The sequence below is a fragment of the Vipera ursinii genome, assembly GCF_947247035.1.
Source record: "Vipera ursinii genome assembly, chromosome: 13".
Classification (NCBI taxonomy): Eukaryota; Metazoa; Chordata; class Lepidosauria; order Squamata; family Viperidae; genus Vipera; species Vipera ursinii.
In genome coordinates, this window is record NC_139526.1 from 398,102 (window position 1) to 415,437 (window position 17,336).

Consider the following 17,336-nt stretch of genomic DNA (forward strand, 5'->3'; position numbering starts at 1 on the left):
AAGAAGGGCTTGAGTTTTTGTGCAAGCTCGCCGTGGTCTTTTCCCGCTTGCCTGGAAAGGGGCGGGACAGGTTTGGAAGTGGGTCACATCCTGCTAGGCCTGTTATAGGAATGCTTTGTCTGGTTTTGCAGTTTGCCAGTTCTGTCAGTTGGAAGAGAGAGAGACCACTTCACCTTCTGGGTGTCCCATTTGCCTACCTTAAAGAAGAAGTAATGGAAGAGGTACATTTCTTCTCTACAGCCCTCCCCTTCCCCCCAAAGCAGAATCCTGCCTGTGTTCCATCCCCACTGCCTGGTTCATCTGGCTTTTGCCTCAGCTTTTGGCAAAGGTACAGCAGTTTGTATTCTTTGTTTATGAAAATGCCAGGTCCAGCTTAATGTCAACCATCCCACTCAGTCATCTAGCAAAGAAAGACTTAAATAGCAAAGCTGGATCTGGTGTTTTCGCATGCAAACAATGCAATTAACTTTTTTTCTCCCCCGGCCATCCCCCTGTTACCAAGTAATGTCCAATTGGGTACTTGGGTGTTGTTTGGGTAACGGATCTTCAATTTGTGGGCTTTGTAGCTCTGCATACCTGGGGCCGGCTGTTCCTTCTCATGCTTCGGGCCAGCACAGCTTGGTTTCCATCCCTCCCCTAATTCCTCCCTGCCTTCCCATCCTCTCTTCCCTTCCACCCATCCCCCTTGCTCACGTCTTGCGAAGCTTGGCTAGCAGAAAGGCAGCCGTGACAGTAACTGTTTTTAAATTAGTGTGGTATAAATTCAGACCTGCTTAATTATAATAAAATTCAACTGTGAAATACTTAACAAAATAAACATGCAATAAAACATAAACATTATTACATTTTAAAAACTCCAGGCTCACAAGGAGTCCTGCACTTGCAGCCACGAGGAGGGCTTGCTGAGCAGGCGTCTGTCTCAGCCTCACTGCACCCACGCCCGAGATCCTTGCTGCTGCTGCTGTTTAGACTGAGGCAGTGAGCTTGTCTCTCTTTCCTGGGTGGCAGCAGCAGAACCTACCAATTCTTTAAAAGGATCTGGTCTTTCAGAAAAAATGAGTATTCTTTTTTTATTTCCATTTTTATGTCTCCCAGTAGCCGCAGCTTCTAGATTGCCCATGATACCAAAAAGCTTTTTCAGTGGTTTGCCTTGTGGTCTCCATGTCTTTTGCAGAAGTTCTGTCTTTTTGTGGACAGACTGCTGTGTTCCGGTCTCCCCTCAGACACCCGATTTTCATATTAGTCCAGTAATTTGTCCTTAAATCCATTATAAAATGTTACTTTATCTTCAGTTGGTGCATAAATGTGTCATAGCTCCCATTTAAATTAACTTGCATCCCCACTCAGCTACTGTAATTGTCGGCCAATATCAGTTCTGGTTATAACTGGGTAGAATGGCCCCAGGGCGAGATAGGCGGCAAATAAATTTAACAAATATACAAAACATTTTATCATTTTAAAGTTTTTTTTGTATATCAGTTCTTAGTTCTTATTCCTATCAATAAAAAAGAAGAAAGTGTTAGTTTTTAAAAATCAATATACAGCCCCAGGGAACTTAGTGTTGCCCCTGTTTCTACTTCGCTGAAGTTAAAAAAAAAACTGCCGTAGAGTTTTTTTTCAAGCTTTTTCAGATTGTGGAACCTGCTTCTTTAAAGCAAAAAATCCTCTAACTATGAGGCACAGTCTAGTGTTAAAATACTGACAATAAAATGTTCCCTGTCAGGTGACTATTAATTTCATTGCAGTTAATCCCGTATGTCGACAGCAGCATTACTGCATCATGAGCGTTATGGATTCTATTAATTAATATCTTTGTAATTCCCATTTATACCTGATGCCGACAGGCAATCAGTGGGATAGATAATTCATTTCATTGGAGAACATATTGTGCCCAACCCTCTCGCTTCTCTTCTGGTTGGAGTGACTTTGAAGTGAAGGCGGGTCCTGAGGATTCTACTTGGTATGTTAATTTTCATGGCTATCCACCAAGAGATGATGAAAAATTCTCTTTTTAACAAGACTTGCTAAGGATAAAAACGTAATTTAACTGGCTTTCATTTAGCCACATCGCTTATCCAAAATTATGTATCTGAAAATTGTATCAGATCATCAATCCACAGAATTCACTTATTGACAATAAATGTGATAGTTGCAATCTGTTTATGCAAATTTATATGCAAAAGTTATTTGAATTTTATAAAATGGATTCCCCAGTTACTATCCCAGAAAATTTCTGCAGTATAAAGTAAAACTGTTGTGTCTGCAAAATAAATATTTCAAATGTACAAAAATTAAAACTTGTATTTCCCAATTATTTTGGAGATCAGTGTTTTACTAAGCAAATGTATGTTCAACGATTGTGACATCATTGCTTTTCCTTAGAAAAAAAAATGCTGCAGACACCCTGGTGCATCCATTTTGCCCTTAAGATCCCACAAAACCTATCCTTCTAATGCAAGCATGTATAACTCGCAACATCACGTGACATCGCGCAACGTATCATGACCTTTTCCCCATTGCTGGCAATGGGGTGGGTGCGGTTTCGGCGTGACGCATCCGGCCCTTGGACCAGCAGTTTGACATGCCTGTTCTAATGGAACCCTGGGGTTCTGGGAAGCACTGTTTAAAAACCCTCTTCTAAAGAATTTTGTGCCAGTTGTCATGGCCTCTGGTCAGAATCTAAATGTTGGATAATTACAATTATTGCTCTCATTCAGCAATAATCCTCTTTGCATGAACTGTGTTAGCTTTTTCCATGCAATTCATTCTTCCATTTCTTGGCACACACAGGTTGAAGATTTCCTAGTTTTCATTAAATATGATTTTTTTATTGCATCTGAATTGGGAGCACCTAGGACAAGCCTGGAGCCAGAATTCCAATTGGTTTTATTAACCGATATCTCGCAATCAGACTTTACACCAAAGATGTATGGCTTCATACAAGATGTCTCCAAGTGTGGTGGCCAAAGGAACACACAGAGGGCTTTTGTTGCATATAAATTCAACAACAGGATACTTCAAAACTGTTATTCCAGATAAGATCCCTGCTTAAAAAATGAAGATGTGGCATTTGGATCATGGAGTCTCTCATTTTCTTAATTTTGTGATTGAATTTTCACTTTGCACAAAGCCAGCATGTAGTTTTTTTTTTCAGCTTAGTCCAACATGTCAACCCAAGCATAAGCAAGTAAACCATGGCTTAGCAAATTGTATGAACTAGGCTAATATAGCTGAACAAACCATAATTAATAGCCACAATTTACCAAAATTTTATATGGAGTGCTATGACATTTGGGGTGCACAAATCCAGATGGCAACTAATTAATAGTCAGAAAATTACTACTTTCTAGTTTGGATTTCTCTCAGCTTATATCTAGTAGCTCATTTACATGTAAATCTAGCATTCCTGACTATCCTCTGTATTTCAGCGCCGGAAGCAGATCCTTGAGTCTTCGGAGCAGTTGATGGAAGTTTTGAGCAGGTAAGCTTCATAGCTCCTCTTCTGGTGGCCCAAGGAATACCTTTGCCAAGTGAGATCCATGGTCTGTATCGCAGACACTCAGCTTTCATGACCTGATGCCTTCCAGCTATTTTGGGCAATCAACTCCTGTCACTTCTGAAGAACAACACCACAATATAGTCAAAGTTCTTCTTTGAGTATATAAATGGTGCTCTTAATTTCACAGGTTAGTGTCTTTGGTAATAGCTTTCCCCTTTTTTACTTTTTTAAAAAATGAATTCTAAGCTTGAGAAGGAAAGTTACATTTTCCAAGGTGAAATCCAGACTCTTTTGCTGAACTACCAAACTCATGCCTGGGTTTTCAGGCTGTAAGCCCCTACGGTTAACTAACTTGATTTTGGTGTTCATAGAGTGTGTTCCATGATGCTTCAATGAAGTCAGCTAATCTGTGGTTGAGGGCCACCCAATGAATATTAAAACTGGAACAGCTTCAACCTGGGGTGATCTCAAGAAAAAGGGAGGTTGGATTCTTAGTACTTGGATAAGAGATCCCAGAGGAAATCCCAGAGCTATGACTAGACCGGAAGGATAAAAAGCATTGCAGGAAGATGAAGTAGCAAATCACTTTCATGGTGCTGTGAAAAAAATGTATGGGTGTGTATATGTAGCTTCCAGGAGTCAAGCTTGACTCAAGAGGGTCTTCAATTTTGTACTTCCAACCTTGCGGAATTTCCAGCTTCCCTTTTCCAGCTGCTGCTTATCGGCTCTTTTACCAGGCAGTCTATGGGATAAACAAATTCTGCTTTAATTATTTTATTGTTTATCAAAATATAAAATACAAAGAGAATGAAAATAATGGAAAACTAGGGGAGGAAAGGGCATAAAGGAGAAAATGTGGGGTAGAAGGGGAAAAAGAAAAAAAGGCATTGATTCTGACTCTTTAGCACAGCAAAAGATAATAGTAATAATAACAATAACAATAATAACAATATAATGTCGGAAGGGACCTTGGAGGTCATCTAGTCCAACCCCCTGCTCAGGCAGAAAGCCCTATAGCATTTTGGACAAATGGCTGTCCATTTGTCTAATAACATTACCACCTCAACTTTTTACTTTTACGCAATAATATATACTAGCCACTTCTATAACAACAAATCTATCTAGTCAGCAAAACCAGAATCAAAGTTTCATTTTTTCCATCACAGATACCTGTCCTGTTTGGTTTCTGTGTCAAACCAAACAGTTAGAAGTACAAATGACAGATCTGATAATTTTACAGAGGAATTACCGAGTCTGTCATTTGTACCTCTATAACTGTCTGGTTTGATACAGCAACCAAACAGGGCAGATACAGATTTCAATGGATAATTAGGACTGCAGGGGGAAAAAAAGAGCTACTAGCCTGCCTGTGCACAAGCCAGAAAGAGGGCTGTGAAAATATCTACAGACCTGGAAATAAACTCTTTTTACTCCTCCCCTCTGGATGCCGCTCTAGGGCCCATACTGGGATGCCGCTCCCCCCATACTATCACTCTGCTGAATACTTAATCAGTGCTGTCTTAGGCCTAAGGATACCTAATCTGTAGTAGGACTGTATTACTATTATCCTTCTCACTTTTCCTATTATCTACTCCTGTTGGCATCTTATCACTAGTTGGTTGTATCTTATAATTGTATTTTATGATTTATCATTTTGTTGCTTGTATATATACTGAGAGCTTCTGCACTGCAGACAAATTTCTTGTATGTTCAATCTCACTTGGCCAATAAAGAATATTCTACTCTTGAAAAATATATGTTCAGAAGTAGTTTCCAAATGGAAACAAAAATAGATATGTTCTTTTCTTTCAATAACACAATCAGTCATCACTACTTTTTTTCCTTGCTGTGGGAAATGTTTATTTCTGTTTATGCTTATTAATCTTTATAGACATTTTGTCAACGCTGCTAACATCGGATGTTCTTGCTTTGACAAAAGAAGCAGCTATTTCATATTTCTAGTGTATCACTTTTAGAGTTAAAGTTAGATGAAGAAGGGAATGGGAAGGAAGAATGCATGGTGAATTAGTTAGACATAATAACAGTAGCGAGTAGTTTCAAGTTGAAGGTAGTAAGAGGTGATAAGAAAGAACGGGGGTTAAGCTAAGGAAGGAGAACTTACCCTTCAAACTAATTGGAGAATGTGATTAATGACAGCAACAAAAGGAGGGAATTGTGTTTCAATATTATTGTGCTTAGGGGAGGGGAATCCAAATTCCAGCTTCTCCCAAGCATTGCCGATGTTATATGGCTCTAATAAAATACTTTTAAGGTAAACGATGCCTCAGAGTTCTTTGAAGAGCTCGTCCATCGGAAACCTGACACATTTATATTAACATAATTTACTACCGTATTTTCTGGCGTATAAGACGACTTTTTAACCCATGAAAATCTTCTCAAAAGTTGAGGGGTTGTCTTATACGCCCAGTCGTCTTATACGCCAGAAAATAGTACATAAATCAATCGAGCGCCCCCGTTCTTGCAAAGCAACATCAAGCTTCCTTAGTCCAGTCCCCCCTCCAACGTGACTCTCCCTTCCCACCCCCAAGAGCCTCTAAGCCCCTCCCCCTCCCCCTTGCAAACGCCAGACCCCGGGAGCGGCAGGAAGCCCCTCGCCCAAGCGGCATCTGAGCATAAGCAGAGCGCGCCCTGCTACCCGCTATCTCTCCCGGCAGTCTGGACAGCAGTACTTGGCGGCCTGGCGCCCCTCTCACCCGCAGACCAAGCAGCAGCCCTCGTCAGCCAGCCTCGGCATGGCCGCCCCAAGCCTGGCTCTCCAGCGCATCTTCCGGGCCCGCCTAGCCGACTGCCTCCTGGGCAGGCCTTGGCTCCAGACGCGGCGGCTGCTCCGTCTGCAAATGTACTCTCAAAGCCGGATTGCGCTTGGCTGTGCAGGCTGCCGAAAGGCGGGGACTCGGAGTTCCCGCGGTGGTTGCGGCTTCTGGCGTGCCGTTTGCAGAGTCTGGCCTGGAAGAGCGTGTCGTGTGAACGCAGCTCTTGCGTTTATTCCAAAGGGTGGGTGGAAGGAAAAGCCCCTTTGGGCTTCAAAAGGGAGGCTTTGCACCGTCTGCATCAGACGGGGCTGAATCGGGCTTGTGTCGGACACTTGGCAACTGGCGTGTAAGTATTTTCCAGCGTATAAGACGAAAAATCTTGAAAATCTTCTCAAAAGTCGGGGGTCGTCTTATACGCTGGAAAATACGGTATACTCCCAGATTGTTTAACCTTAAAGGGTGAAAACATTTTTTACATCCATTTAAAACTCTAAACTTTTCTTTAAAAATATTTCTAAAATCAATAAATTCTAATACATCTTTTTTTACTTTCCTTTAACATTAATACTTTCAAATTCACTTTTAATAATATTTTACAAACTTTAGGAATTAATCAAGCATTATATATGAAAAAAACTCAAACCCACTTCAGATTTCAAATACAAAGCTATATTACATTTTTCTTTCAAAACTTATAAAAATCCATCCTGAGTTCAGTTATTAAATTTAAGTCACTCCTTCCAGCTTATCCTCATGGAATAAAATATTTTTCTTCTCTTGAATGTCTATTAAGTCTCTTTTTCCTCAAGAAATTCTCAACTTCGTTAATATCCATGAAGAAAAAATCCCAAAGTTGTCCTCTTGAGAATTGTAGATTTGCTTGGAGCTCTTCCTGGTGTCAGATTTCTATTTCAAAGTTGCAGTTAAGTCCTTGCACTGTCAGATATTTCTGAAATTGCCTCAATGGTTTGGTAACTTTCAATACATGACTGCATCTCTGAATTACTGATCTTTCCATCTTTGGAACATAATGGATCTATAAAGGGAATAGTTTTCTGAAAGTGTTTTTCAAATAGCTCTCTAAAAATATGCTCAAATTCATGTTTTGCCATTTTCTTAGCTCCTTGTAGTCAAGGAATAGTTATTTTATAAATCAGTTAATAGTTCCTGGCCCGTCAAAGTTCATAAAAATCTGAACATTTCAGCCATCTATAACAAAGCAATCCAGAGCCACAAATTACTTTAAAAGAGTAAAATAAAACCACCTTTCTCCATCAGAGTTGAAGAAAAGATGCTCCACTTTCTTATTTTAGCTTACCTCCAGGAACCGTCTTCCTTGCCGTTTAAAAATTCAAGTCTCAAAAATGGGACAGATGTTCAAAAAGGAGTAAGAGGCTCTGCCTAAAAAGAGCCCCTCTTAGCTAATAAGGATGATAATCCCATAAAATGATTAAGAAATGAAAGCTAGAATTTATTGTCGGTTGGGAAAATAAATTCCCAAAGGGCTGCTTTTTCAGCAACAAAGTGATTGCCTCCCTGCCCCCCAGTTGAACGGTTCACTGGCTGTTCCAAAGCCCGGCTCCTGGGGCTTCGGCGGAGGATATTGTGGGAACAGTGCTGGAACATTCAGAGGCATGCCTCTCGCTTCAACCACATACATCTGCACGTACATCTGAAAACTCTCCTTAACACCTCTTCCTTATTTTCACAAGCAGAGATTCACAGGATTTCCTTGGCCTGGAAAGTGCTTGAACACTTTGGGGTTAAAATCTCTAAAATCAAAAAGAGTCCGCGAGACTGTCCAATCAGCTGCTGTCTTCTTTGCCTTGATTAGCAAGATAGGGATTCATTATGCAAAATGAAATACCTTAATTTGAGAAGGTCATACAGATTGAAGATAGAGTTTTTTCTTTTTTGTTCAGCTCTTATATTTGTTAATTACTGCATTATATGCCACCAAATTTCAGAATCTCAAAGTTGCTTTTGATAAAACAAAAATTAACTGACTTGAGATACAGAAAAAAATGGGTTTAAAGCCCTTCTAATAGGCAGGTTGGAGCGGAATTCCCTCAGTTCAAGTTTGAGCTTTTCCCAGACACGTTTTCAGCCAGATTCTCCTCCTTGCAGACTGGGGGCTGAGGAAACTCAAGATGAAACCCCTGGGCCTAATGGGGAAGAAGAGAGCAGTGACAGATCGGAAGCAGAAGCATCTGCCCAGCACACTCTCTGGGTTGACCAGTTCACTCCCAGACGCTACGTGGAGTTGCTCAGTGATGATGTAAGTGTTCCCTTCTGGGCATCCTAGAAGTCAGGAGAACGGTAGGTAGTTGGGTGCTCCACATGCCTTTTGGGACTGCATTTCTGCACTGCTGACCACACTGGCTATGCTGGCCAGACTGGTAGGTGTGGACGGATAGATGTCTGGAGATGTGGCATCTCCAGCCACGTTGTAGTGCAACAAGGCTAGTTAGATATACCGTTCCCCAAGAGAAGCCCAGCATTCTTGCTGAATTGTATATTTCCCTTAGGTTTCATGTTTTTAATATAGTTTATTGATTAGTCTAATGGCCATGTCAATTAAAGTAATAGTGTATTGGGATATAACAAATAATGAAGTAATGAAGTAAGATGATCCCAGCAGCTCACCCCAATTTGATCTAGCTGGGAAGCTCTCAGTTGAATTGAGCTCTAAATTCAATTTTAGTTGTAAACTGTGCCGTCTTTCTCACTGTCCACGGGTCTATACCTCGAAAGAGGTTCAAAAAACTTATTGAGGATGTCCCAATAGGCTATCCTATTAATTAGTGAGTCCAAACGCTGTGCTCTAGCTGAAGCATATAGTTGGCAATCAAACAGAATATAACTCTCATGGTTCCGACAGAGGAAACTCTTCAAAAGAACTTTGAGGCATTGCTTACCTTAAAGAATCTTTTATTCGAGAAACAAAGCATCGGCACTACATAGTTCAAAGCAAAAACTGAATTCCCCTCTCCTGGGCACAAAGTAGCAAAGCACAAGACCAAAACAAGGTCTGTCACATTTGCCTGTTTTAATAGTTTGGTCCGGTTTGCGATGGGATTTGTGTATCCCTGGAGCTTCATCCACTTCATCATTTTTTACTTCAGTACACAAATCGGTGCCTCCTGAAGTGGCTGAAGCTGTGGGATGTGCTGGTGTTTGGGAAGGAGAAGCCCTGCCGGAAGGTGCCACTGCCCTCCGGGGTCCACCCTCCTTTCAAGCCTTCCAGAGACCAGGGAAGCAGGTGGAAGACCAAAGCGCAGATGACAGAGGAGGTCTTGGAGGCTGAACTGGACCAGTACAATCGACCAAAATTCAAGGTGGGGAAGCTGGTCACTGCCAAAGGCTCAGTTGAAAGCGTAACCTTTGTACTTCAGGTTAGTCAGATCACTTTAAGCTAATCCAACCTTGACAAGAATTCCTGTCCTACAAGTTGAAAGTTGCCAAGGAGTGGTGAACTCACAGCAAAAGTTAGATGTGAATTCCAGATCCGGTAGGTTTTTTTCATATACGCATCGGATGGAAGCTTGCACACGCAGTGTCGTCTCATTGGCACATTTTACTGCTGCTCTTCCACTTTCCATTTTGCATCTGTCTCAGCCTCCGAGGCAGGCAGAAAATCTTCTCTTCCTCACAAAGAAGATCCTTAGGAATGACTTCATCCCCTTCCTGGCTTAGAAAGGAAGGGGCTGCAGTGCCCTTAATTTTTGGTGCCAGTGAAATTTGGTATTGCTGGTAAATGCTGCTTTCTTTTTTCTCCCTCGACATAAAAAATTCTTCTCCATTGTCTTCTCACCACTTTTTGCTTTTTTGCCTTCTGCTAATCCATTTTTTCTTTTGGAAATTTTAAATTGTTCCACAAACTTCCCCCCCCCCAAAAAAAACCTCTCAGTTGACAGTTCAGGGCACATGGTGTCAACAGTCACGTAGTTGCAGGTGTGTTTCTTTGCCTCCCACCTTCTGACTCTAAGTGAGTAACGCTCCTGGGGATCGATGGTTATAATTGCTTATTTATTCATCCCTTTCCCCTCCCTAGTTTTTAGCTTTTGACTATTATTTTTTACACCACACTGATCAGCAATGAGTTTTGGAGACCCTTTAAAATGACTATGAATCATTTCTATTCTGCCTGTAGATTGCTCTCCTTTGTGGACCACCTGGCTTGGGGAAGACTACTCTGGCTCACGTCATTGCAAAGCATGCTGGCTATAATGTGGTGGAAATGAATGCCAGGTAGGTCGTAGTTCCCTTTTTTCAGCTTTAATGAAGTCGGACAAAACTGCTGGACAACAAAGTTGTGAGTGCTAGAACACATTTAATATATAAAAGAAGCTAAACCCCTAAGCTCAAGTCAAAAACAGGCTTCTGTTTCTTTTCTGTGATGTGTTTATCTCTGATTTTACTGTGCATTCATTGCCTCCCTGCCCGTCTGCCATCTATCCATGCGAGCACCTACACTCTTCTTTTGAGTTTGACAAATGGAGCCCAAGAGTAGCGAACACAGCATTGCTTCCCTTTGGAGGATTTTCACACAACAGAAGGTGCCGTTGAGTTGAGCTGGAGAAGGAGAGAGAGATACCTAGCAACTCAGAATGGCTCCGTAAGCTTTGGCCGTTGAAGATTTGTGGATTTTAGCAAGAGGAATACAAAATAATAGAGTTGGAAAGGGAATTGCAGCAACGGAGTATACTGAACATGTGAGTTAGGATTAGTTTTCTTGGTGTTTGGCATTTTCCATACAAATACTCATTACCATCCTTGGTAACATCATCAGTCTGATGTGGGGAAAGTGAAGGTTTTTTATTGTTTTTTATTAGTGAATAGAATAGAGCTGGAAGGGACCTTGGAGGTCTTCTAGTCCAGCCCCCTGCTCAAGCAGGAGGACCTATACCATCTCAGACAAGTGAGTGTCCAGCCTCTTCTTAAAAATCTCCAGGGATGGAGCGCCCAGGATTTCTGGTGGCAAGCTGTTCCACTGGTTAATTGTCCTCACTGTCAGGAAGTTTCTCCTTAATTCCAGGTTGCTTCTCTCTTCTTGGTAGCAGCCCCTCAAATACTGGAATACTGCTATCATGTCTCCCCTATTTCTTCTTTTCTTTAGACTAGCCAAAACCAAGTCCCGCAGCCGTTCTTCGTATGTTTTAGTCTCCAGGCCTTGGATCATCTTAGTAGCTCTTCTCTGAATTTTCTCCAAACTCTCAACATCTTTTTTGTAATATGGTGACCAAAACTGGCTGCAGTATTCCAGGTGTGGTCTTACTAGGGCTTTATAAAGCGATACTAATACTTCGTGTGATCATGATGCCTCTGTATATACAACCCAGGATTGTATTAGCTTTTTTTGGCGGCTGCTGCACATTACTGGCTCATAGTCAAGTGATCGTCCACTGCAGTCCTTATGTAATGCCAGTTCAGTGTATTCTAAGAAATGTGTAGTATGGTGAATATTGTTGAGCTTTGCCATATAAGATTTTCATATTCAGTCAGATTTCTCAATATTTTCCTTTTTTTTTGTAGTTTTCTTCTTGTGTGCCATGTATTTGAGAGTACAGGTGGTCCACTCATTCGGTGATTGTTCAAAGTTACAAAAAGCACTGATCAAGTGTTCCTTACGATCCTTGTAGTTGTTTCATTTGCAGCATCCCCAGGATTACGTGATCACCATCTGTGCTCCTGGCAACCTGTTCACATTTATGACAATGTCCCAGGGTCACATGATCAACATTGTCTACCTTCACTGCCAGCTTCCTACATGCAGAGCCAAAGGGGAAGCTGATAGAAGGTCACAAATGGTGATCATGTGATGTCCTCGCTTAACAGCCTGTGGTGATTCACTGGAAGTGCCAGAATTGCTGTCACCAAGTGGCAAGTCATGTGTCACCACACTTTACAATCGCATCCCAATTAAATGTATTGGAACCAGCTGAGTACAGAAGAGCACCGAGTAACAAAGACTTGAGATCTTAATTTTGTCCTGTTAATAACCTAAATCTTGTAATCTAAACAGTTCATTGTCTCTGTAATGACCAAATTTCTCTGTGGTTTCTTCATCATAAAAGTAGATATTCGGTAAGGAAACAAGGAGAGATGTTTGGACTTATGTTTTACCTATATTTATTCCAAACATTAATTGTAAGTTAACAGCAGTAATAGGGAAGGGAATTTTCATCACTATGTGATGCGGTCATATGGTGTGATGTCATGTGACCATGTTGCCTAATAACAGCAATCTTTGCAGTCCAATTACCATCATTAAGTGGAAATCGCAGGTTATTAAGCGAGCACCTTCTCACAATTTCCTGTCCGCTTTCCAAAACAAAGTAGGTGGGGAAGCCAGCAGGAAGTTGTGACTCTGGACAGCTAAGTGGCTGCTGCAGCCCAGGGCAAGTGCAGCTAGGCTAGGGATGACCTCTGCCAGCCCACCTGACCTTCATTGTCTTTTTCCTCCCATTGTTAACAAGACACACCTGAGCTGGCCCCGATGAAGCCGCAGCTACCTCACCCAAACATGGCAGTGGAAGCCATGGCTGCCCTGGCCCAGGTGCAAAACTGCACTTGCTGTCCTGAACTGCATGCACCCTGTGCTCAGCTGCCTCCAGCTGACTTTCCAGCGTCGTCTTACTCCTGCTGCTGACCAGGCACACCCAGCCTGGCCCTTCATGAGGCCACCGCTAGCTGCACGAGGCTTCTTCCTGAGGTTGTGGTGACTTCCTTAACTGTCTTTAACCCAGAATGTTTGTTTCAGCGACGACCGTAACCCAGATGTCTTCCAAATACAAATTGAGGCTGCCACTCAGATGAAATCGGTGCTGGGAGCCAGTGAGAAGCCGAACTGCTTGGTCATTGATGAGATAGATGGCGCTCCAATGGTAAGGGAGTCTTGGCTGATTTACCAGTCAGTTCTTCTGTATTCTGCAGTTAGTGGTGTGAGAGAGCTTGACCTTCTCTGTGAAGCCCTGTGAAATAATATTGGTCCTTCCACATTCTCCTCTCAGGGGTAAACACATCTAGCTCTCCTCAACTGCTTCCTCCACCTTAACAATTTCTGTGAATCTTTGTTAAGAGGTGCTTTATCCTCCATATGGATGAATTTGCTCTCCTGCTTAGGCCCTGACTGTGGTCCACCTGGGGTTTCCCATTTTCCTTCTCTTGGTTGCTAGGATGAAATGGTTTGAATATTCCGCACTCAAAAAAGTGACATTGTTGTCCAATGTTCAAATGGAGCATACTCTGTCCTTGTTTAGCAACTGCAGTTGGTTCCAATGAAATGGTCATTAAGGAGCATGATTGCTAAGCAAATCCCATGACTGAGAGACTTTGAAGGTTGCTGGTTGCTGCTGTCTCATTTAGATAAAGTTCTCTCATGCAGCAGTGTCAGCAATGCTCCCACTTTAGCATGTGTTGTTATCAGGCACAGAATTTTGGGCATAAGTGTATGCATCGATCAGAAATCTTTTTTACTATGTGCATTACTGTCATACTTGCAAATAGTTGCTAACAGAAGTAGTCACTAAATGAGGACTGGCTGTAGAGCATTTGCGGTGTTAAGCAAACCTATTGGTTTGAAATTGCATTTTTGGCTGCAACAGGCAAAACACACACGGAATTTTGGTCACGTGACAGTGGAGTGCTGAGACCAGTTGTAAAGCTGACCTGCCCAACCTGCAGTCACGTGACATCATTTATGGTGGCCACAGATGCTTTACAGACCATAAAGGACATGCGCCATGCCATCATAATTTCAAATGGTTGTAAAGTGGTTGGTTGTTAAGCAAGGACTACTTGTACCATATGTGGGAAGTTGGCCGCATATTCCTGGTCCACCATGAAAAAAAAATTCCGTAAAGAATAATGTTGTTTATTTAAATGAACATTTTAAGATATCTGAAAGGAACAGCAGAGGCAACAGTGAAGCATGCTTTCTGCACTCTGTTTAAAAATATTTTAAACAATTTTGTCCAATTCACTACAATCCCCCCAAAATAATAAATGCTAAGACCCTAGATGGACTGCAGAGAAGAGTAACAAAGATGATTTGTTTAGGAATCTGGGGGCTAAACCATATGATGAATGATTAAGGGAACTAGATATCTCCAGCCTATTGAAGAGAAGGATTTGGGGTGACATCATAACTGTATTGCAGTATTTGAGGAGGAAGAAGTAATGGGTGGAAGCTGGTTAAAGAGACATTGCACCTAGAAATAAGGAGAAATTTCTTGACAGTGAGAAAAATTGGTCTGTGGAAAAGATTGCCCCCTTGTGGATGCTCCATCACTGGAGGTCTTCAAGAAAGGACTGGATAACCATTTGTTTGGGATGGTATAGATAGAGTCTCCTGCCTTGGGCAGGACATTGGACTAGAAGACTGCCAAGATCCCTTTTGGCCCTATGATTCTATGGGTAGAAACTATGGCTACTAGTCATGGCAGATGAAAAAGTCTCCATGTCCAACGGCTTAGGATACCCTCTGGGGAACTTTTGGTCTACCATCTTCCTTGCTTGTGACATGACTGGTTAATGATGTAGTGCTCAACTAGATTGATTCAAGATGACCCTTCTCAGAATTTTCTGGCCCCATGTACTATCCCTGCAATTATTTTGGCCCTCTTGTCTTTTCAGGCATCTATCAATGTGCTGTTAAGCATAATCAATCAGAAAGCTGGGATGGTAGAATCTGAAGACCGACCAATTGGGGCAAAGAGCAGAAGACGAAGCAGGCTTCTTCTCCGTCCAATTATCTGCATTTGCAATGACCAGTAAGAGACTGTGCTTGGGGAAAGTATTTGTGAGAGCAGGGACATCACCCCAGACCGGGTGCAAAGAAAGGGAAGCAAAGCACTGTGGGATTTTCATCAAAATCTTGGCAGGCTTTCAAGGCTAATAAACCTTGATAGGATAAATCTCCCATTTGTTAAAGCTGACTGAACATTTTATTTCAAACCCCTCCTCCTTTTTTTTAAATGTGAGACCTTGCTATTGCCCAATCACCATGATTCCCTATTAGGTTCTTTGTTCTTGGGGAAACGTCTTCGGTATTGTGGTTCTGAGGAAGTGAGGCTGATGATGGCGGCTGCAGCATTTGTATCCTATTTTCCTCTAGGTTAGAGAGCCAGTTTGGTATCATGGTGAAGGCACCAGACTCAAAACTGGGAGATTGTGAGTTCTAGTCCCACCTGGAGTGCAAAGCCAGCGGGGAACCTTGGGCCAGTCGCTTTCACTCAGCCCTAGGAAGGAGGCAATGGCAAGCCACTTCTGAAAAGCCGGGCTAAAGAAACCTGCATGGACTAGTCCAGGCAGTCGCCAAGAGTCAAGAATGGACTCAAAGGCACCATAAATAAATAAATAAAAATCCTCAGGAGGATCCCAATAGCGTACATTTTGTTCCCATCTCTCTGAGGTAGGATGGGCTGAGAGAAAACTGGCCCTGGATCTTCCCATCAGTTTCTCCCAGGTCCCAGTACAACATCCTCACATCTGCAGTTATACCAACCTGAATATACATTTTTCTCCCATTTTCTTTTTTATTCTGATTATCAAATTTTATTGATGAATTTTGTGTCATGGTAAAAACAATACAATTTTAAGAAAAATAAAGAGGAAAGGAAAGTGATGAATAAAGAAAAAAGAGAGAAAAAAAGAATAAACAGCTTCTAATTCTCCTTACAACAGTTACAGATAAATTTATCGTCTGTCCTCCCTCTTTAACATTACATCATGATTCTCTTCTTCCCATATTTTACCCTTTCTGATCATCAAATCTGTTAATTACCGATTCCTTTTTGCATTTTCAGCAAAAAGGTCATGAATGTTTCTAGTCACAAATGTCTTTTCCTTAATCTAAAAGTTAAATTTGCCATTTGTCAAATTCTGTTATTGTCACCAGCCATTCCTCTGTTACGGGTATTTTCATTTCTTTCCATCTTCTAAAATTATTTTTTCTTCTATTTTCCAGATATGTTCCTGCTTTGCGGCTTCTGAAGCAGCAAGCTTTTATTCTTAATTTTCCTTCAACTTTGCAATCTAGACTGGTCCAGAGGCTACATGAGGCAAGCACACCCAACCACATAATTTTATATTTCTCTGCAGTAAGAATATTGTGTGAGTAAGCATCAAACGATGCTTGGCTTTTGCTCGGTATGGTACAGGTAGTCCTTGGCCACAAAACGTGTTTACTAGATCCGTGCCCTTCTTGGCTGGTTTATTCAGCTCGAGAGGAAACACGAACCTGGATCCAGGCAGTGATATCCGCCTCCTTGAGTGAGGGTTGTTTCCCCTCCGTCTTGAAAGAAGCGGTGGTAAGACCCCTCCTCAAGAAACCTACCTTGGACCCAACTATATTAAACAACTTCCGTCCGGTCTCCAACCTTCACTTTCTTGCTAAGGTTGTTGAGAGTGTGGTGGCACATCAGCTCCCTTCGGTTCTGGAGGAAACTGACTATCTAGACCCCTACCAATCGGGTTTCAGGCCCGGACACAGCACAGAAACGGCATTGGTCGCACTAATAAATGATCTCTGGAGAGCTTGGGACAGAGGCTGTTCCTCTATCCTAGTACTTCTAGACCTCTCAGCGGCTTTTGATACCATCGACCATGGTATCTTACTGCAGCGTCTCAGGGGATTGGGAGTGGGAGGCACAGTTCTCCAATGGTTCTCCTCCTATCTCATGGGACGTTCGCAGTCGGTATTAACAGGAGGGCAGAGATCGAGTTCGAGGCCTCTCACTTGTGGAGTCCCTCAAGGATCGGTCCTCTCGCCTCTCCTATTCAACATCTATATGAAACCGCTAGGTGAGATCATTCGTGGTTTTGGAGTCGGGTATCACCAGTATGCTGATGATACCCAGCTTTTTATTTCGACCCCAAACCACCTCAGTGATGCCCTGGATGTGATGTTCCTTTGCCTGGAAGCAGTTCGGGTCTGGATGGGGAAGAACAGGCTTCAACTCAACCCTGACAAGACTGAGTGGCTGTACGTACCTGCATCTCGGGATACTCAGAACATTCCATCTCTATATAGGGGGTGAGTTATTACCCCCCACAGATAA

The 17,336-nt window shown here is 42.2% G+C and overlaps 1 protein-coding gene across 3 annotated transcripts in view; it reads left to right on the top strand.

The window, feature by feature from the left end:
* Window positions 1–17,336, top strand: part of CHTF18 (chromosome transmission fidelity factor 18) — a 48,660-nt gene that overhangs the window by 3,316 nt on the left and 28,008 nt on the right. For all 3 annotated transcript variants that reach the window (XR_014493655.1, XM_083372520.1, XM_083372521.1), the window contains exons 5-12: window positions 132–221; window positions 3,429–3,481; window positions 8,401–8,551; window positions 9,399–9,611; window positions 10,427–10,524; window positions 13,037–13,160; window positions 14,911–15,047; window positions 16,244–16,337. Coding sequence is in view for 2 of the 3 variants with exons in the window: in XM_083372520.1 (XP_083228646.1) it covers window positions 132–221; window positions 3,429–3,481; window positions 8,401–8,551; window positions 9,399–9,611; window positions 10,427–10,524; window positions 13,037–13,160; window positions 14,911–15,047; window positions 16,244–16,337 (960 nt within the window). In the remaining variant the exon portion in view is untranslated. The remainder of the gene's footprint in view (window positions 1–131; window positions 222–3,428; window positions 3,482–8,400; window positions 8,552–9,398; window positions 9,612–10,426; window positions 10,525–13,036; window positions 13,161–14,910; window positions 15,048–16,243; window positions 16,338–17,336) is intronic.